The sequence below is a fragment of the Myxocyprinus asiaticus genome, chromosome 40 (assembly GCF_019703515.2).
Source record: "Myxocyprinus asiaticus isolate MX2 ecotype Aquarium Trade chromosome 40, UBuf_Myxa_2, whole genome shotgun sequence".
NCBI classification, from domain to species: domain Eukaryota; kingdom Metazoa; phylum Chordata; class Actinopteri; order Cypriniformes; family Catostomidae; genus Myxocyprinus; species Myxocyprinus asiaticus.
In genome coordinates, this window is record NC_059383.1 from 7,134,680 (window position 1) to 7,151,966 (window position 17,287).

At 38.0% G+C, this 17,287-nt stretch overlaps 1 protein-coding gene across 3 annotated transcripts in view; it reads left to right on the plus strand.

The window, feature by feature from the left end:
• Positions 1-17,287, plus strand: part of LOC127430420 (septin-8-A-like) — a 69,411-nt gene that overhangs the window by 19,837 nt on the left and 32,287 nt on the right. For all 3 annotated transcript variants that reach the window (XM_051680173.1, XM_051680174.1, XM_051680175.1), the window contains exons 2-5: positions 2,932-3,046; positions 3,188-3,383; positions 5,195-5,381; positions 10,347-10,508. In XM_051680173.1, the coding sequence (XP_051536133.1) occupies positions 2,932-3,046; positions 3,188-3,383; positions 5,195-5,381; positions 10,347-10,508 (660 nt within the window). The remainder of the gene's footprint in view (positions 1-2,931; positions 3,047-3,187; positions 3,384-5,194; positions 5,382-10,346; positions 10,509-17,287) is intronic.

Below are 17,287 nucleotides of genomic sequence, written 5' to 3' on the forward strand. Positions count from 1 at the left end.
ATGGATTAAGTTACTTTATAAACACCCAGTAGCGGCGGTACAAACAAATGGACTAATTTCAGATTATTTTACTCTGGATAGGGGCACCCGGCAAGGTTGCCCTCTTTCCCCTTGATTGTTCTCTCTTGCACTGGAACCATTAGCAGCCGCGATAAGAAAGGAGGATGATTTTCCAGGGGTGACTGCAGGAGGTATGGCGCATAAGCTTCTGCTTTACGCAGATGATATTTTATTATTCGTCTCTGACCCCATTAGATCTATGCCTTGCCTCCACAGAATTATTAATTCCTTTTCCAAGTTCTCAGGATACAAAGTCAGTTGGTCTAAATCCGAAGCTTTGGCTCTGACAGCGTACTGCCCAATAACGGCTTTTCAGCCGGGCGCCTTCCAGTGGCCTAAACAGGGAATTAAGTATTTGGGAATTTTATTCCCCGCAAATTTGTATGATTTAGTTAGTTAATTTTGAACCCTTAATAAAAAGGTTTTCGAATGATGTGGGCAGGTGGGCTTCATTACATTTATCGATGATTGGGAAGGTTAATGTTATTAAAATGAATTGTATTCCAAAATTCAACTACCTACTACAGTCTCTCCCTGTAGATGTCCCCCTCTCTCATTTTAAGCAGTTTGATAGTATAGCGAAGTCCTTCATTTGGAATGGAAAGCGTCCCAGGTTACATTGCAACAAGTTACATAGGCCGATTGACAAAGGTGGGCTAGGCCTACCCAAAATTTTGTTTTATTATTATGCGTTCGGTCTCAGACATTTAGCTCATTGGTCGCTTCCACCTGAGAGAGCCCCTCCCTGGTTTTGTATTGAACAGAAAGTTATTGCCCCTATTTTACTATTACAAAGCCTTTCTATTAAACTAATTGGAGAAGTTAAGTCACACCCCATTATCACACATCTGCACGCACTATGGACAAAAGTGTCCAGAGTGTTTAATTCAGACATTTATTTAAATGTTGCCTCAAGCATATGGCTAAACCCAAAGTTGCATATTGGTGAGTCCCCTTTCTGTTGGTCGGAGTGGATTGAGAGGGGTGTTAATACACTCGGTGACCTATATGAGAGTGGTGGATTGAGATCATTTGAAAATTTGGTCCAACATTTCAGGATTCCTAGATCTCAATTCTTCAGGTACTTACAGCTGTGCCACCTGCTTTGTACTATTTTTGGGAGTAGCATACACCCCCCTAAAAGGGCAGATACTCTAGAAGTGGTGATTACTGCTTTTGGAAAAGGTCATGAGGCATCAGTGTATTACTCCCTGTTAATTCAGGGTCTGGGAGATGGAGCTTCAACTTCTCTCAAGAGATTATGGGAGAGAGATTTAAATTTGGTATTGGAGGAGGGAGTGTGGGCTAAGATTCTAAAAAAAATGTCAAGTCTACATCTAGAGATTCGAGGGTGCGTCTGATGCAATTTAAGATTTTGAATCGATTATATTGGACCCCCTCTAGATTGTATAAACTTGGTCTTAAAGACACACCCACCTGCTGGCGATGCCAATCAGAAAACGGGGACACAACCCATGTTTTTTGGGGATGTGTTAAAATACAGGAATTTTGGTTAAAGATTCAGAGATTTATGTGTGATGTGTTGGACACAAGGTTTTCATTTTGCCCCAGACTCTGCATTTTGGGTGATGGGGAAGTCATACATTTTGGGGATACCCACTTAAGAGGTTGGGTCCTGGCCGGAGTTATGGTGGCCAGGCGAATAATACTCAGGGGGTGGAAGACGGCTGGGGCACCCTCGTTTCGGGAGTGGTGCGGGGAGATGAGCAAGGTTATTTGAGGAGGCAATTTTTAGAAGGTTATGAAAGTGGGATTTGTTTAATAGGAAGTGGATATTTGGATTTTTTGGAGAGTTCTCGGGGAGGGGCAGTGGAGATGGATTTTTGATTTTTAATTTTTAGTTTGATGTGTATGTGCACTCTTGCTTTTTGAAAGTATTTTTTTATTTTGTATTTTTCTAATTTTTTGCTATAATTGTAAGAGACCACTGTAATGCGTGGTTGTGTCAGGTGGGGGGGATGTTCGGGGGGAAGGGTTTAATTTATATATCTGATTCTGTATTTCAAAAGGCCATTTATAGTATGGTATTCATTGCCCTGGATCAATATATTGGTTACCAACATCAAGATTTTCACCTATTGTTTTCTCATTAATACCTTTCAAATGCCTTGAAGACATGGAATATGACGCATGAGTCCCATTGATTACATTTATGATTAAGTTTGGATGTACTGTTCCGTTATATGCCAAATATTGTATGATATTATCAAAATTTCAGATATCATATGACATTTAAAAAAATGCTAGATATCACAAAATACTATCATAAGGCCATTTATTGTACTATATTTATCGCCCTGGACCATTATATCGGTTACCGACATCAAGTTTTTCACTGGAAAATAACTTCAGATTGTTTCTCATCAAAACCTATCACATGCCTTTAGAAGACTTGGAATATGATGCACAAGTCGCACAGGATACTTTTTTGATAATTCTTCAGTGAACTGTTCTTTTAAAATGCCAAGTAGCCTAACATTTTCATCAGTAATTTCGTTGACAAGATTTTAACACTGTCTACTTGCAAAAATGTTTATCCTTGAATTATTTATTGATTGTACATTTAAACACAATATTACACAATATGCTCTTAAATATTTCAAGCTAGAAACTGTTATCTATTAACAACATTGTTGCTTGATTTTGAAAATGTTACAATAGCTAACACTTCTGTTGACCATTCTCCAAATAACCAAATATCTGCCAATTTATTGGCCTGGCCGATATTTTGGTCCATCACTACCCACCATTGCATACTGATAACATTTTTGTTTGTTTTTGCCCTCACCATAAGCCATATCCCAACCCACATCAACCTTGAATGGCAATATGTTTCTGATTTCATTGTAGAATGAAGAAAAGCGTAACCTCAGCCTTGGCGGTCATGTTGGCTTTGACAGTCTACCTGATCAGCTGGTCAGTAAATCGGTGACTCAGGGTTTCTGCTTTAACATCCTCTGCGTGGGTAAGCAACTATAAACAGCACATTTAAACCCTGTACTAGCTCAATGTTCATGGAGAACCTGACCTCAAATGCCAGTGGATAACCAGAACATATAGTAGAAATGCCCCCTTGATTGTCAGTCATTCTCACTTGTTTCTCTAGGCGAGACGGGCATCGGCAAGTCTACATTAATGAACACACTTTTTAACACAATGTTTGAAAATGAGGAGGCCAGCCATTACCAAAACGCCGTCTACCTGCGACCGAGAACATATGACTTGCAAGAGAGCAACGTCCACCTCAAGCTGACTATCGTTGACACGGTGGGTTTCGGAGACCAGATCAACAAAGAGGAAAGGTAAGAATGTAAACTTCCCTGTATGGTTTGTGTAAGCCAACATCTTTGTTTTGGAAGGTTGAACTGAGAAACAGACTACATTTGCTCGCGCATAGTAAAGGCCTCGATATACTTCCTACGAAATCGAAGAACGAACAGGTGTGACAGCATTTAGAACAAAATCTGGCCAAAAAACCTTGTTTTTGCATTCGTTTTAGGTGGTTTGTAACAGCTTGCTGGGGTGAACTTTTAGGAAAAAATTATTTCCGGATGCATAGCACCTTCTTACTGCCATTTGTCCATGTTATTAGTAGGTGTGACCTGGAGCTCCACCTACCTTGAGGCCAACAGCTAATTCTGTTTATGTTGTTCAGTGCGTCAGAATGAGTCAACAGGAAAACACAGCATGTAGTTATTAGCGAGCTGGTGCAAATTTACTTACATCTGTACGATCGTTCTCTTAAGAGACATTTTTCAAGACCATGTCATGCGATTTTTGTTTGTTTTATTAGTCTACTAAAGGAATCAAAACTTCTCAAATACTCTCAAGTGCCCATTCACTCATGTGCCATCTGCAGCAAAAGCCATTCACGCATCTGTCTAAAGTAAGATATGCCTCTATCATCATTGTTTTATCTTTGTTCTGCACATTGACACTTTTATACACTCACATTTTCAGTAGTGTCAGTGTTATCATAAATCACAATAACAGAGTGTAACTGGCGCATATTGTGACAGCGTATAGTGTGTTAGCACATTAGCGTCATGAATTCATAATGTAAACGAGACAAATTAAACATTTTCTTCTGCATATATATCACTTTAAATCATCATCGAGTGGTTAAAACAACTTCTTTTACTGACCTCATGTGAATTCCACTCATAGAATGAGGCATAATGTCAGCGATAACACATTTGAATGTCATATTAGTTATATGAGCGTCCTCATATTTAAATATACTTCTGAACACTTCCCACAGCAGTGTGGCCGGTGTCTGAATGTTCGTAAACAGTATACCATTGCTCGGCTGTTTAGAACTTCCTTTTACCCCTCTGAAGAATATCGGGGCCTTAATGCATTAAAAGGATAGTTCACCCCAGAAGTATTTAATTGGAGTGTTTTAAAGGAAATAGAGAGGGTTGGGGTGGAGAAGGAAGTCAGGAAATTGTTGGCTTGAAGTCCAGCTTTGGGAATGCACTTTTCTATGACCTTCTTAATGTTGGGTTGTAGAAAGACTTACTGCCTGTGTGAAATAGTCAGGAATGATGCCAGACATCATATCTTTCTGCAAAAATGTATCCAGAATGAGGCAGTCAGCATAGACTCTGAAAGCTCACAAGTGGTGCATGCTGAGAAAATATCCAAGAAGCCAAGGGAAAAGGTCAGACATCGTAAACATGGTCCTCTGGCAAGTCGGCACACAGCTGCTTCTCTCTCGCTCTTGGACACAGAGGAAGGGAGTTTTTTATGGGTCAAAAAATCATTGACAGTAATGCTTTCACACAGACATCTTTCAACGAGTTTTTTGTCATTGAAGTTAAATAATAGTTCACCCTTAAATGAACGCCCCATCTGGCGAGGGGGGGGTTGCGTGAACTGCTGCTCTTGTGCTCTTTCATGTACTCGCACAGGGTGAAGATTTTCACTTAATAATAAATTCAATTTTGGTTTGTTTCTCACCAAACCTTATCGTATGCCTTCAGAACAAGGTACGAGTCACGTGGAATAATTTGTTAGACTTCTAAATTATACTTTTGTGTACTTTTGAAGCTTGAAATGTATAAAAATGTGCATGCATATGAAAATCGAAATGTTTCTTTGTTTTCCTCAGCTATAAACCCATCGTGGACTACATTGATACACAGTTTGAAAACTACCTACAGGAAGAACTGAAAATCAAGCGCTCTCTCTTTAACTACCATGACACCAGAATCCACATCTGCCTCTACTTCATCGCTCCCACGGGACACTCGCTCAAGTCCCTGGATTTAGTCACAATGAAAAAGTTGGACAGCAAGGTACTGTTAATTCATGTCACTCAAATCTGTTGTTGTACTGGAAAATTCAGTAATTTGTTATGAAGGTTAAAATTTACAGCACTTGTTGACTGATATCTTCAATATCCTAGAGAGGAGGGAGACTGATTATTATATTTGTTTTATCATTTTATTTTTGACACAAGCTAGAATTGAACATGAGGCTCCCACGTAAGAGCCACTGCTATTACTCCAAGTCTGTGTATTTATCAAGCAATGCTGACTAGGGATGTGCCCAAAGCCAAATACCTTATTCGGAAAGGCATGAATAATGACTTCAAAACAAATAACAGATTCATCTGAATAATATAACAAATATTTGTATGACTGATTATCCAAGAGGCACAAGGATAAAGCGACATTTTAAATAAACATATCCAAAATTACAGTGAATTTATGAATCTGTGCAGCCAATATTTCTAAAGTGTAAACCATATGAATGAAAATGCACACATTGTGATTTCAGATCGGATGGGCGCGGTCTCTACTCCATTTGCGTTCTCTGTTATTTGTGTGTCTGGAGCTTGTCAAGTGTAACATTAAGATACAACATCATATACACTTTCCACTTCTTGAAATGTTTGTTAATGTATCACACGATTCACACGTGATTCTCATGTATTTATAGCCTAAACCTGAACGCAATGTTAAATTCCTGACCTGAAGTGATTTCATGTCAGAGCTCGTCTATCCGTCTTTTAAAGTTGACCACATTTATTTCCACATCAGCGATTAAGGAAATTATCTGGTTAAGACTTTATTCTGAAAATTGACTTTATTCTGCTCCATAAAGATTTAAATGCTCCATAGAGTATTCATCTATTAGGAATATTCCTACTCCGGTAAAACGAATAAACTGAAACAAGGTGCTTTATAAATGTAGCATTATAGTTATTATTATTATTATTATTATTTAACAAAATAGTGGTGTCTAATCATAAAAATTTGTGATAGATGTACGGGACTTTCACCTGTTTTTAGGCTATATAGATTTTATTTTCATTTCTTTTAATGTTTGAATTTGTATTTATTATTCACTGAAAAATGTGTGCTTGACATTTCACATGTTGCTTGACACCTCCTTCCTTCAGAATAATACGGAAGCTCTGAACCGCACTGGAAAAAAAGAAAATGTGTGAAAAAAAAAAAAAAAAAAAAAAAAATTGTGTCTCAGTTCCTTCCTGAGTCTGTCTTACATTTTTTTTCTCTCTTCCTAAAAATGTTTTTTTCTCTCTTCCAAAATCTTTTCTCCTCTTCAAAAAAAATGTTTTTTTCTCTCTTCAAAATTGTTATTTTTTTCTCACTTCCGGATGTGGGATACAGCATTCGTAGAACACATCAACAGCGGCCCCCTAAACCTCGAGTTCAAGATTACCCCGAAGTTGCAAATAACCCCTCCCAATTTACTCACAGCGTTTTTGCAATAACAGCCAGCCCACGTCCCGGCACGGCACCTCCGGCAAAATTTGCAGTACCAAAACCACCCCATCCACAACAGAAATCATTATAATTTTATAGCTTCACACTCATACTGCTAATACAAAACAGGTGTGTGTGTAGCCTACTATTCTTCCCCCTGGCGGAACCCGGGGAGCGATACTATAGGTGATTCCTCACCAATTTGTTTGGGATGAGCATTTTACATCGGCGTAACTGTCTAGCACATGTTTAGACAGACCAACAATATTTGGATATTTATTTGACATTCTTCATCTGGAACTCTTCACTTCTGCAGTAGACTGTGTGTTTTAAAAGCATAGACAAATTGTTATATTAAAATATATTATTATAATTAAATTCCACCATGAAAGTCTGCACATGCCATCCCCGTTCAGTCGCGAGGATTTAATTTATAAATGATCTTTTCGTTTAGAAATTAGATTACTTACAACAATATTAACACTTCAAAAGGACAGACATAATAATAATTTCCCCATGTTTCCCGTTTTCCTCAATACATTCCTTCGCTTCCACCATGTAACACTGAGCAAACGGCATAGATGGTTTAGAAAGACCAACAATTTCAAACCAAAAAATAACTCCAGTTGTTACACGACAACGAATGCCATATCAAACATATGTAACCTGATTTTGTCTTGATTAAGGTTTGCAAACCCTTAAATAAATAATAAATGTATTATTCAGCTATATATCAACAGAGAAAGCATTAAAAGCATAAGATTACATGTTTACTGATAGTGGCACCTGGTGGCCAAGGTTGGTACCGCATGCATTTTTTTGAAGAGAGAAAAAAAAAATTTTGAAGAGAGAAAAAAAACATTTGATGAGAGAAAAACACAAATTTTTGAAGAGAGAAAAAAACATTTTGAAGAGAGAAAAAAAAACATTTTGGAAGAGAGAAGAAAAATTTTTGGAAGAGAGAAATAAAATTCGAATCCAGGGTGTGCTGAGTGACTCCAGCCAGGTCTCCTAAGCAACCTAATTGTCCCAGTTGCTAGGGAGGGTAGAGTCACATGGGGTAACCTCCTCGTGGTCACAGTTAAGTGGTTCTCGCTCTCAATGGGACAAGTGGTAAGTTGTGAATGGATCGCAGAGAGTAGCATGAGCCTCCGTCATGCACAGCAAGCCACGTCTCAGAATCGGAGGCAAATGAGACTTGTCCTCTGCCACCCGGATTGAGATGAGTAACCGCGCCACCATGAGGACCTACTAAGTAGTGTGAATTGGGCATTCCAAAATTGGGGAGAAAAGGGGATTAAAAAAAAAAAAAAGGCCATTTATTGTGTGATATTTATCGGCCTGAACCGATATATCGGTTACAGATGTCAAGATTTTCACTGAAAAAATAATTTAAATTTCAGGTTGTTTCTAGTCAAAACCTTTGAGCCTTTAGAAGACCTGGAATATGACGCACGATTTCCATGGACTAGTTTTACGATAATTTTTGGGGGAACTATTCCTTTAAAATGTCAAATATGAAATGGTATTATCAAAATGCCAAATATTGCATGACATTTTCCAAATGCTCATGCAAGATCACACAATACTATCAAAAGGACATTTATTGTACGATATTTATCACCCTAAACCAATATATCGGATACCGACGTCAGAATTTTCCCAAAAAATTATATATGTTTCAGGTTGGGATGTCCTGATATGACACTGGTATTGGAATACCGCAGTCATGTACTTGTGCTCGTAAAAATGCTCCGATACCATCTGACGTACGAATGTCATTATGTAAACATTCAGTGCTCAAATTAAATTCACATCATGTCCTAGTGTGATTATTTAACAGCAAAAGCTGCGATTTAATGAGATAAATATTTAGTTTGCATGTGAGGGGCGCTTCAAATGTGAGCGATTATGAATGTGTGGAGACAGTGTTGAGACAGTGTTGTGCCAGTGCCAGCTGTTCATAACTCTTAAAGCTCCTCCTTGGCTCATACATGAAAAACACCGGCATGAGCATTGCACACTCTGTTTGTAGCAGATGACTGTGAACAGAGCGCAAATTCACGCTGTAGCACGAGGCACAAACAGAGTACATACTTATTTAATTAAATAGCAACCTCTTGCGTTTTAATAATCACTTTGAGTCACGTAGCGATTGGCTTTTCCGGACTGAAAAGCTACCGTCACAACACAGAAACACTTCAAAATAAAAGCGCAGTCAAAATAAAAGCTAAATTTAAATGAAAAAAGTTAGACAGAAATATATCACTACTGTAAAGTTATGTAATAGTCACTGTAATACTACTACTACTACTACTAATAATAAATCAATAGTAATTATTATATTTAAGCAGTATCTAACATCTGTGATGCTCTGTTATGCAGTACTTTATTTGACAAAATATAATTCCAGTGTTGTATTTTGGATTGTGCTGTGAGGTTCTGTATATAAGCACTTCATTTGATAAAAAAAAATAATACAATATTATGTTGAAAATAATTGTTATATTTTCATTTGATTAATAAATGGTTTCAAGTTGGTTAATGAATTAATTTATTTAACAACATTTTGATGATATAATGGAAATAAACTTTTGACACAGAGTTATATCTGACGGTTTCTGACTTCAAGATTTTCACTGAAAAATAACTTACATTTCAGGTTGTTTCTTATCCAAACCTATCACATGCTTTTAGAAGACCTGGAATATGACGCACAAGTCACATGAGCTACTTTTTAACAATAATTTTTGGGTGAACTATTCCTTTAAAATGCCAAATTATGTACAATATTATTGAATTGCCAAATAGTGTATGATATCAAACAGCAGTTTTCAAATGCTAGATATTGCACAGTTAAAGATAGTTAAAGATAAATAAATGACAGGCTTTTTTTGTCAGCCTTTGCCTTTGTGTGAGCATTTGTCATTATTACTGTACTGATGATTGTATTGATAATCCTTAAATGTGTGAAAATGTAGGACAGTGGGTGTAACCTTCTTCTGTCTGCTGGTGGAAAAAGAGCCAATCAGTTTTTCTTTTCATCAGAGAGTAATAGAGTGAAGGAGAATAGAGGTGGGGGTTTCTGTTTTTTCAGGTGACGCACAGAGCACAGATGGTGCAGTAATAATATAATGATGCAACCTCAGGGCCCCCGTGACCTCACACTATACGTCTCATTTCTTACAAGCTGCCCGTGTTTAGAGCTTTTCAGTATAAACAAAACTTTTCCACAGAAAGAAAGTAAATCATACAGTATGTGTTTGGAACAATAGAACACATGCCTTTAAAGTTATGGTCGATGGTTGTTAGCTCATTTAAGAATCTCTGTAAGAGAAAAATATTTAATTTATTACTACTGTTATTTAGCACAGGTCCTTTAATTGCATGTTGAATCCAAACCATAATTCCACTCAAGCACAAAAACCCAACAGAGAACTCATCTATTATCTAACTGCAAGCTTGCAAGCTTCTGATGTGGAATTAGAATGTAAACATATATGATATATTGTGATTTTGTCTTTTTAGGTGAACATCATCCCTATTATCGCTAAAGCTGACACAATTTCCAAGAGCGAGCTACACAAGTTCAAAATCAAAATCATGAGTGAGCTGGTTAGTAACGGTGTTCAGATCTACCAATTTCCCACAGATGATGAAGCCGTCACAGAGATCAACTCCTCCATGAACGTGAGTCTTATACACACAAACCATACTTGTAAAATTTGAAATTAAAGAATGGGAATTCATTGCATTTATTTAAATTTGTATTATAAACAGAAAGTTCTGACACTGAATTGCGATTGGATAAGATGTGTTCAAAGCAGCTGTAACACACACACACACACATGACTGCACATTATATGTTAATGTTTGTCAAGCGTATATGGTCTATAGTTAGGCTGACTAACTGACTTTTTTTTAAATTATTATTAATTTAACTTTATTGAACATCGGTGTATTGTATCATATAGCTGTTTGTCATTAATACGTATTGCGGCAGTTTCCTAGTGAAATTAACAATAAAGGTGCTTCAACAACAAAGACTTTTATTCACTTTCACACAGATCACGAGTAAATGGCAGATTATCAGTTCATAAACACTTACTTTTAGGCCTCTTCCTCACACAATGTTATTTTATGACATGAAAGCACTTTTTCACACCCTAAAAGTAATGCGATTACATTTTAACATTTGCATTAGATAGCCAACTACATTTATAAGCTTATTGGAGTGTGATCAAATTGTGCATTAGCTCAACTGATAGAGCGTTGCACTTGCAAAGGAACGAGGTACGAGTCCTGGAGAACATGGGAGTCGACACGTGAGCTGAAAGTGTCAAAGAAGCACCACAGAATGATTTGGTTGCTTCAGTAGTTAGTTTTTTTGTCACATTTGCTTTTTCTGACACCGTCAGTTAGGATTAGGTGTAAGGTTTAGGGTAGAGAGGTCGGTTTTGATTATTTAAAAATTCGATTGAGCATTGAAAACCTCATCTGTTTGGGAGAACATTTAACTCTTTTAGCTAAGGCTGGGTATTGTTACAGATTTCCTGATTCCATTCCGATTCACTAGTGGTCGACCGATATATCGCAGAGGCCAATAAATCGGCCGATATTCTGACTTGCTTGCATGTGAAACGACTGAGACATGTAAATGAACAGTCACAGTTCATTTTGTTGTTACGTGCCATCGTGTTACTACAATAATAGACCGGTGTGCGGTCCGCATATCAGAGCCGCAGGAGATGCGTTTGAGCTCATAATGTTAAAGTGCTCGCCTGTTTCATTCTCCCTCTCTCTCCTCAACAGTTCCCTGTAACTTTTAACTGTCTTGTATAATGATAAAAATGTCAATAACACTAATATCTCATTAAAACTCTTTTTTTTTTTTAACCACTCCTCAGATTTAATATTAGCAAACTATAGTTTTGGCAAGTCATTTAGGATGTCCACTTTGTGCATGACACAAGTAATTTTTCCAACGATTGTTTTCAGACAGATTGTTTCACTTTTAATTGACTATATCACAATTCCATTGGGTCAGAAGTTTACATATGCTAAGTTAACTGTGCCTTTAAGCAGCTTGGCAAATTCCAGAAAATGACATCAAGCCTTTAGACAGTTAGCCGATAAGCTTCTGATTGGAGGTGTACTGAATTGGAGGTGTACCTATGGATGTATTTGAAGGCCTACCTTCAAATTCAATGCCTCAATGCTTGACCTCATGGGAAAATCAAAAGAAATCAGCCAAGACCTCAGAAAAAAAAAATTGTGGACCTCCACAAGTCTGGTTCATCCTTGGGAGCAATTTCCAAACTCCTGAAGGTACCACGTTCATCTGTACAAACAATAGTACACAAGTATAAACACCATGGGACCAGGCAGCCATCATACCGCTCAGGAAGGAGACGCATTCTGTCTTCTAGAGATGAACATAGTTTGGTGCAAAAAGTGCAAATCAATCCCAGAACATCAGCAAAGGACCTTGTGAAGATGCTGTAGAAAACAGGTAGACAAGTATCTATATCTACAGTAAAATGAGTCCTATATCGACATAACCTGAAAGACTGCTCAGCAAGGAAGAAGCCAATGATCCAAAACCGCTATAAAAAAGCCAGACTTCAGTTTTCAAGTGCACATGGGGACAAAGATCTTACTTTTTGGATAAATTTCCTCTGGTCTGATGAAACAAAAATGTTACTTTTTGGCCATAATGACCATCGTTATGTTTGGAGGAAAAAGGGTGAGGCTTGCAAGCTGAAGAACACCATCCCAACCATGAAGCATGGGGGTGGCAGCATAATGTTGTGGGTGTGCTTTGCTGCAGGAGGGACTGGTGCACTTCACAAATAGATGGCATCATGAGGAAGGAAAATTATGTGGATATATTGAAGCAACATCTCAAGACATCAGCCATGAAGTTAAAGCTCAGTCACAAATGGGTCTTCCAAATGGACAGTGACCCCAAGCATACCTCCAAAGTTGTGGCAAAATGGCTTAAGGACATCAAAGTCAAGGGATTGGAGAGACCTTCACAAAGCCCTGTCCTCAATCTGATAGAACATTTGTGGGCAGAACTGAAAAAGCGTGTGCGAGCAAGGAGGCCTACAAACCTGACTCAGTTACTCCAGTTCTGTCTGGAGGAATGGGCCAGAATTCCAGCTAACTTACTGTGAGAAACTTGTGGAAGGTTACCCAAAACATTTGACCCAAGTTAAACAATTTAAAGGCAATGCTACCAAATACTAACAAGTTGTATATGAACTTCTGACCCACTGGGAATGTGATGAAAGAAATAAAAGCTGAAATAAATCATTCTCTCTGCTATTATTCTGACATTTCACATTCTTAAAATAAAGTAGTGGTCCTAACTGACTAAGACAGGGAATGTTTTCTTCAATTAAATGTCGGGAATTGTGAAAAACTGAGTTTAAATGTATTTGGCTAAGGTGTATATAAACTTCTGACTTCAGCTGTACCGTCTGCAAATATGCACATATCTCGTTGAAACAGATGTAATAAACCAACCTCACACAACTTCAGCTGATCCAGCATCCTGTGGAACGCTTATAAATGTTCCTCTAAAGCATGTATTCTAACAGTCTCTCCTCAACAGTTCCCTTTAACTTTTCTAATGATATAAGGCAAATATCAATAAAACTAATATCATATACCATCTGCAATTATATAGATATCGAAATACTTTAAATTGTGACATTTCGGCATTGTATCGGCCTATCGGACACCCTGATCTCTGGATATTAGCATCGGCCATTTAAAAACCCATATCGGTTGACCACTATTCACAATCTCTCAATTCCATTCCGATTTTGATTCGATTCTATATCAATTCATATGGGTTTATTTAATTTATAATGTCCCTTTTGCTTACATATGAAAGAAATTCTTGCTCAGTTAATGCTGTTAATTATGAAGGGGACCTTCAAACTTGGTACATCAGGAAATATTAATTTTACTTATTATAATTTATTACTTTTTCATCAAATATTTTTTGGTCACATTTTGGCTTTTTAAAAATGAACAAATACATTTATTCAAACAATAAATACACTATATGGCCAAAAGTTTGTAGACACCATATGTGCTTGATGGACATTTGATTTCAAAACCTTAGGCATCAATTTCCCCGTTTGCTGTAATAACAGCATCCACTCTTTTGGGAAGGCTTTCCACTACACTGTATGTAGTAACAAGGCTGCAGGGATTTGATCTCATTCAGACACAAGGCTATCAGTGAAGTCAGGAACTGATGTTGGTCGATGGGGCCTGACTTACAGTTGCTGTTCCAGTTCACCCCAAAAGTGATCAGTGGGGTTCAGGTCTGGGCTTTATGCAGGCCAGTCAATTTCTTCCACGCCAGACACAGTAAACCATTTCTTTATGGACCTAACTTTGTTCACAGGGGCATAGTCATGTTGGAACAGAAAAGGGCTATCCCCAAACAGTTGCCACAAATTTGGAAGCACACAAAGCCCAAGCCATTACATAAAGAAACATTCAGATTTTTCTTTTACTGGATTTAATGGAGTAACCAAATTTGTTAATTAGAAGGGGGTGTCCACAAACTTTTGGCCATATAGTGTAATATATAATTTTTTGTTACATATTTATTGTTACATTTCATAATTTGTACTATTTACAAGTATTTACATTGCACGTGCTAAAACCAGTTCTGTCTCTTAAGAAAACTGGCATCTCTGTAAAGAGCGTCTGTAAATGCGCGCATTTTAATAAGAGACTCGAACGGCTTTATCTCATCTGTGCTATGCATGCTTACAATTAAATGTTTTGTTGTTGTTGTTTTTGATCAACAACTGACTGTAAAGAACAGAAAGATTATTAAAAGAGACATTATTCAATGACAAATGGGTTGTGTGGATCTCATCTTTGGAAACAAATTACATGGAACGACTTTTACTCTCAATACGATGTGAAAGGATCTCGCTGCTGAATACTTCATGACTAAACTACACAATTACTGGTGAGTGAAATTTAAAAATTTACCAGTCAGTTGCCAAGTATGTACATTTTAGCCACGTAGCGTGAAATTTGGTTGCAAATGCAAGTGATTTCCTCTCATTGTAGTGGAGGGTTGTGCACAGAGTAAAAGATTGACCTTGGGATTTAAGAACCGATATCGCGATCATTCAAATGAAGATCACAACACATCGTAAAATCTATATTTTGACCCTCCCCTACTTTTAGCACCACACAGTGGACATTTTACCTCGGAACTGCCACGCTATTTGTAAGGAACCACATAGTAGGGGCCTGGGTAGCTCAGCGTGTAAAGATGCTGACTACCACCCCTGGAGACGTGAGTTCAAATCCAGGGCGTGCTGTGTGACTCACGTGCTCAACAAGCCACGTGATAAGATGCGTGGATTGATGGTCTCGGATGCGGAGGCAACTGAGATATGTCCTCCGCCACCTGGATTGAGGCGAGTCACCACACCAACATGAGGACTTAGAGCGCATTGGGAATTGGGCATTCCAAATTGGGGAGAAAAGGGGAGAAAAAAAAAAAGGAACCACATAGTATGTTTTAGCAAAAATGTCTCCACTAGTGATGTCAAAAATACTGGTACTTCGGTACCAAGTTGATACTAAAATAAAAAAGATGTCATGATACCAGAGTTTCTGCAGTACTGGTAGTACCGAGCACCGACTTAATTTGGTCCCAGGGCGTTGTCTCTCTAACACGCGACTGTTTTTAAATGCTCACATGCTTATTCGAGCATGTGCTCTGTTACTCCTTTTACACTCAAATGGACAATTAATCAAATTAAAGTCGTGTTATGTCCTAGTGTGATTATTAAACTGCGAAGGGCTGTAATCTTAGTCTGCATTCGAGCTGCATGCTTTAAATGAATGTGTGAAGCCGACTGCTCATACACTGGGAACTCCACAGACATTGAGAATAATTTGTGTTGTATGAGATGATATAGCAGAGCACTAAACCACTGTGAAGTGCACACCACATGTACTGTAGACTACACCGATCAGCCACAACATTAAAACCACCTGTCTAATACTGTGTAGGTCCCCCTTTTGCTGCCAAAACAGCACCAACCTGCATCTCAGAATAGCATTCTGAGATGCTATTCTTCTCACCAAAATTGTACAGAGCGGTTATCTGAGTTACTGTAGACTTTCAGTTTGAACCAGTTTGGCTCACTGGATGTTTTTTGTTTTTGGCACCATTCAGAGTAAATTCTAGAGACTGTTGCGTGTGAAAATCACAGGAGATCAGCAGTTACAGAAATACACAAATCAGCCCATCTGGCACTAACAATCATCCATGCGATTATCTAATCAGACAGTCGTGTGGCATCAGTGCATAAAATCATGCAGAAACGGGTCAGGAGCTTCAGTTAAAGAGCACCTATTATGGTTTTTCAAATATTACCTTTATGTAGTGTGTTATATAGCTGTTTGTGAATGTAAAAAGTCTGCAAAGTTTCACAAATCAAACTGCACGAAATATGGAGTTATTGACATCCAAAGAAAGAACTGATTCTGAACACCTGAAACGAGTCGTTAGTAATTCCAGACTTACTTCCTGTACTAAAATACGTAATTTGGTAACAAAAAACCCGCCTCTGGTCTGTTTACGTGTACAGCCAGTGCATTTGGGTTGATCTTCCATTGTATCACTGTCGGACTCATGCTCAAATTGGTAAGGTAAAACAGACGTTTTTTCAGACGGAGCTGAAACTCGGATATGGTAGTGGGCGTTTCCTTTCCGACACGCGCTGTAAGCAGTAGACCAATCACAACAGACTAGGACATCTGACCAATCAGAGCAGAGTAGGCTTTCTGAAGGGAGGAGTTTAGAATGAATCCTTTGGAATGGATCATTGAAGGAGTAGTTTTTGACACTGGGAAAAAAAAGGTAATGCTGCAATTTAAATTATGAGCAAATTAAAGTGTTTTTTGACATTGGATGCATGTAAATCTATTGTATGAGACCTTTAAAACAAAATTAGGCACGTTTAAAAACCATAATAGGTGCACTTTAATGTTCACATCATCCATCAGAATGGGGAAAAAATTTGATCTCAGTGATTTAGAGCATGGCATGATTGTTGGTGCCAGATGGGCTGGTTTGAGTATTTCTGTAACTGCTGATCTGGTCTCTAAAATTTACTCAGAATGGTGCCAAAAACAACAAACATACAGTGAGCGGCAGTTCTGTGGACAGAAATGCCTTGTTGATGAGAGCGGTCAACAGAGAATGGCCAGACTGGTTCGAACTGACAAAGTCTACAGTAACTCAGATAACCACTCTGTACAATTGTGGTGAGAAGAATAGCATCTCAAAATGCTATTCTGAAATGCGGGTTGGCATTGTTTTGGCGGCACGAGGGAGACCTACACAATATTAGGCAGGTGGTTTTAATGTTGTGGCTGATCGGTGTATATAATTAAATCACAGCATTTGC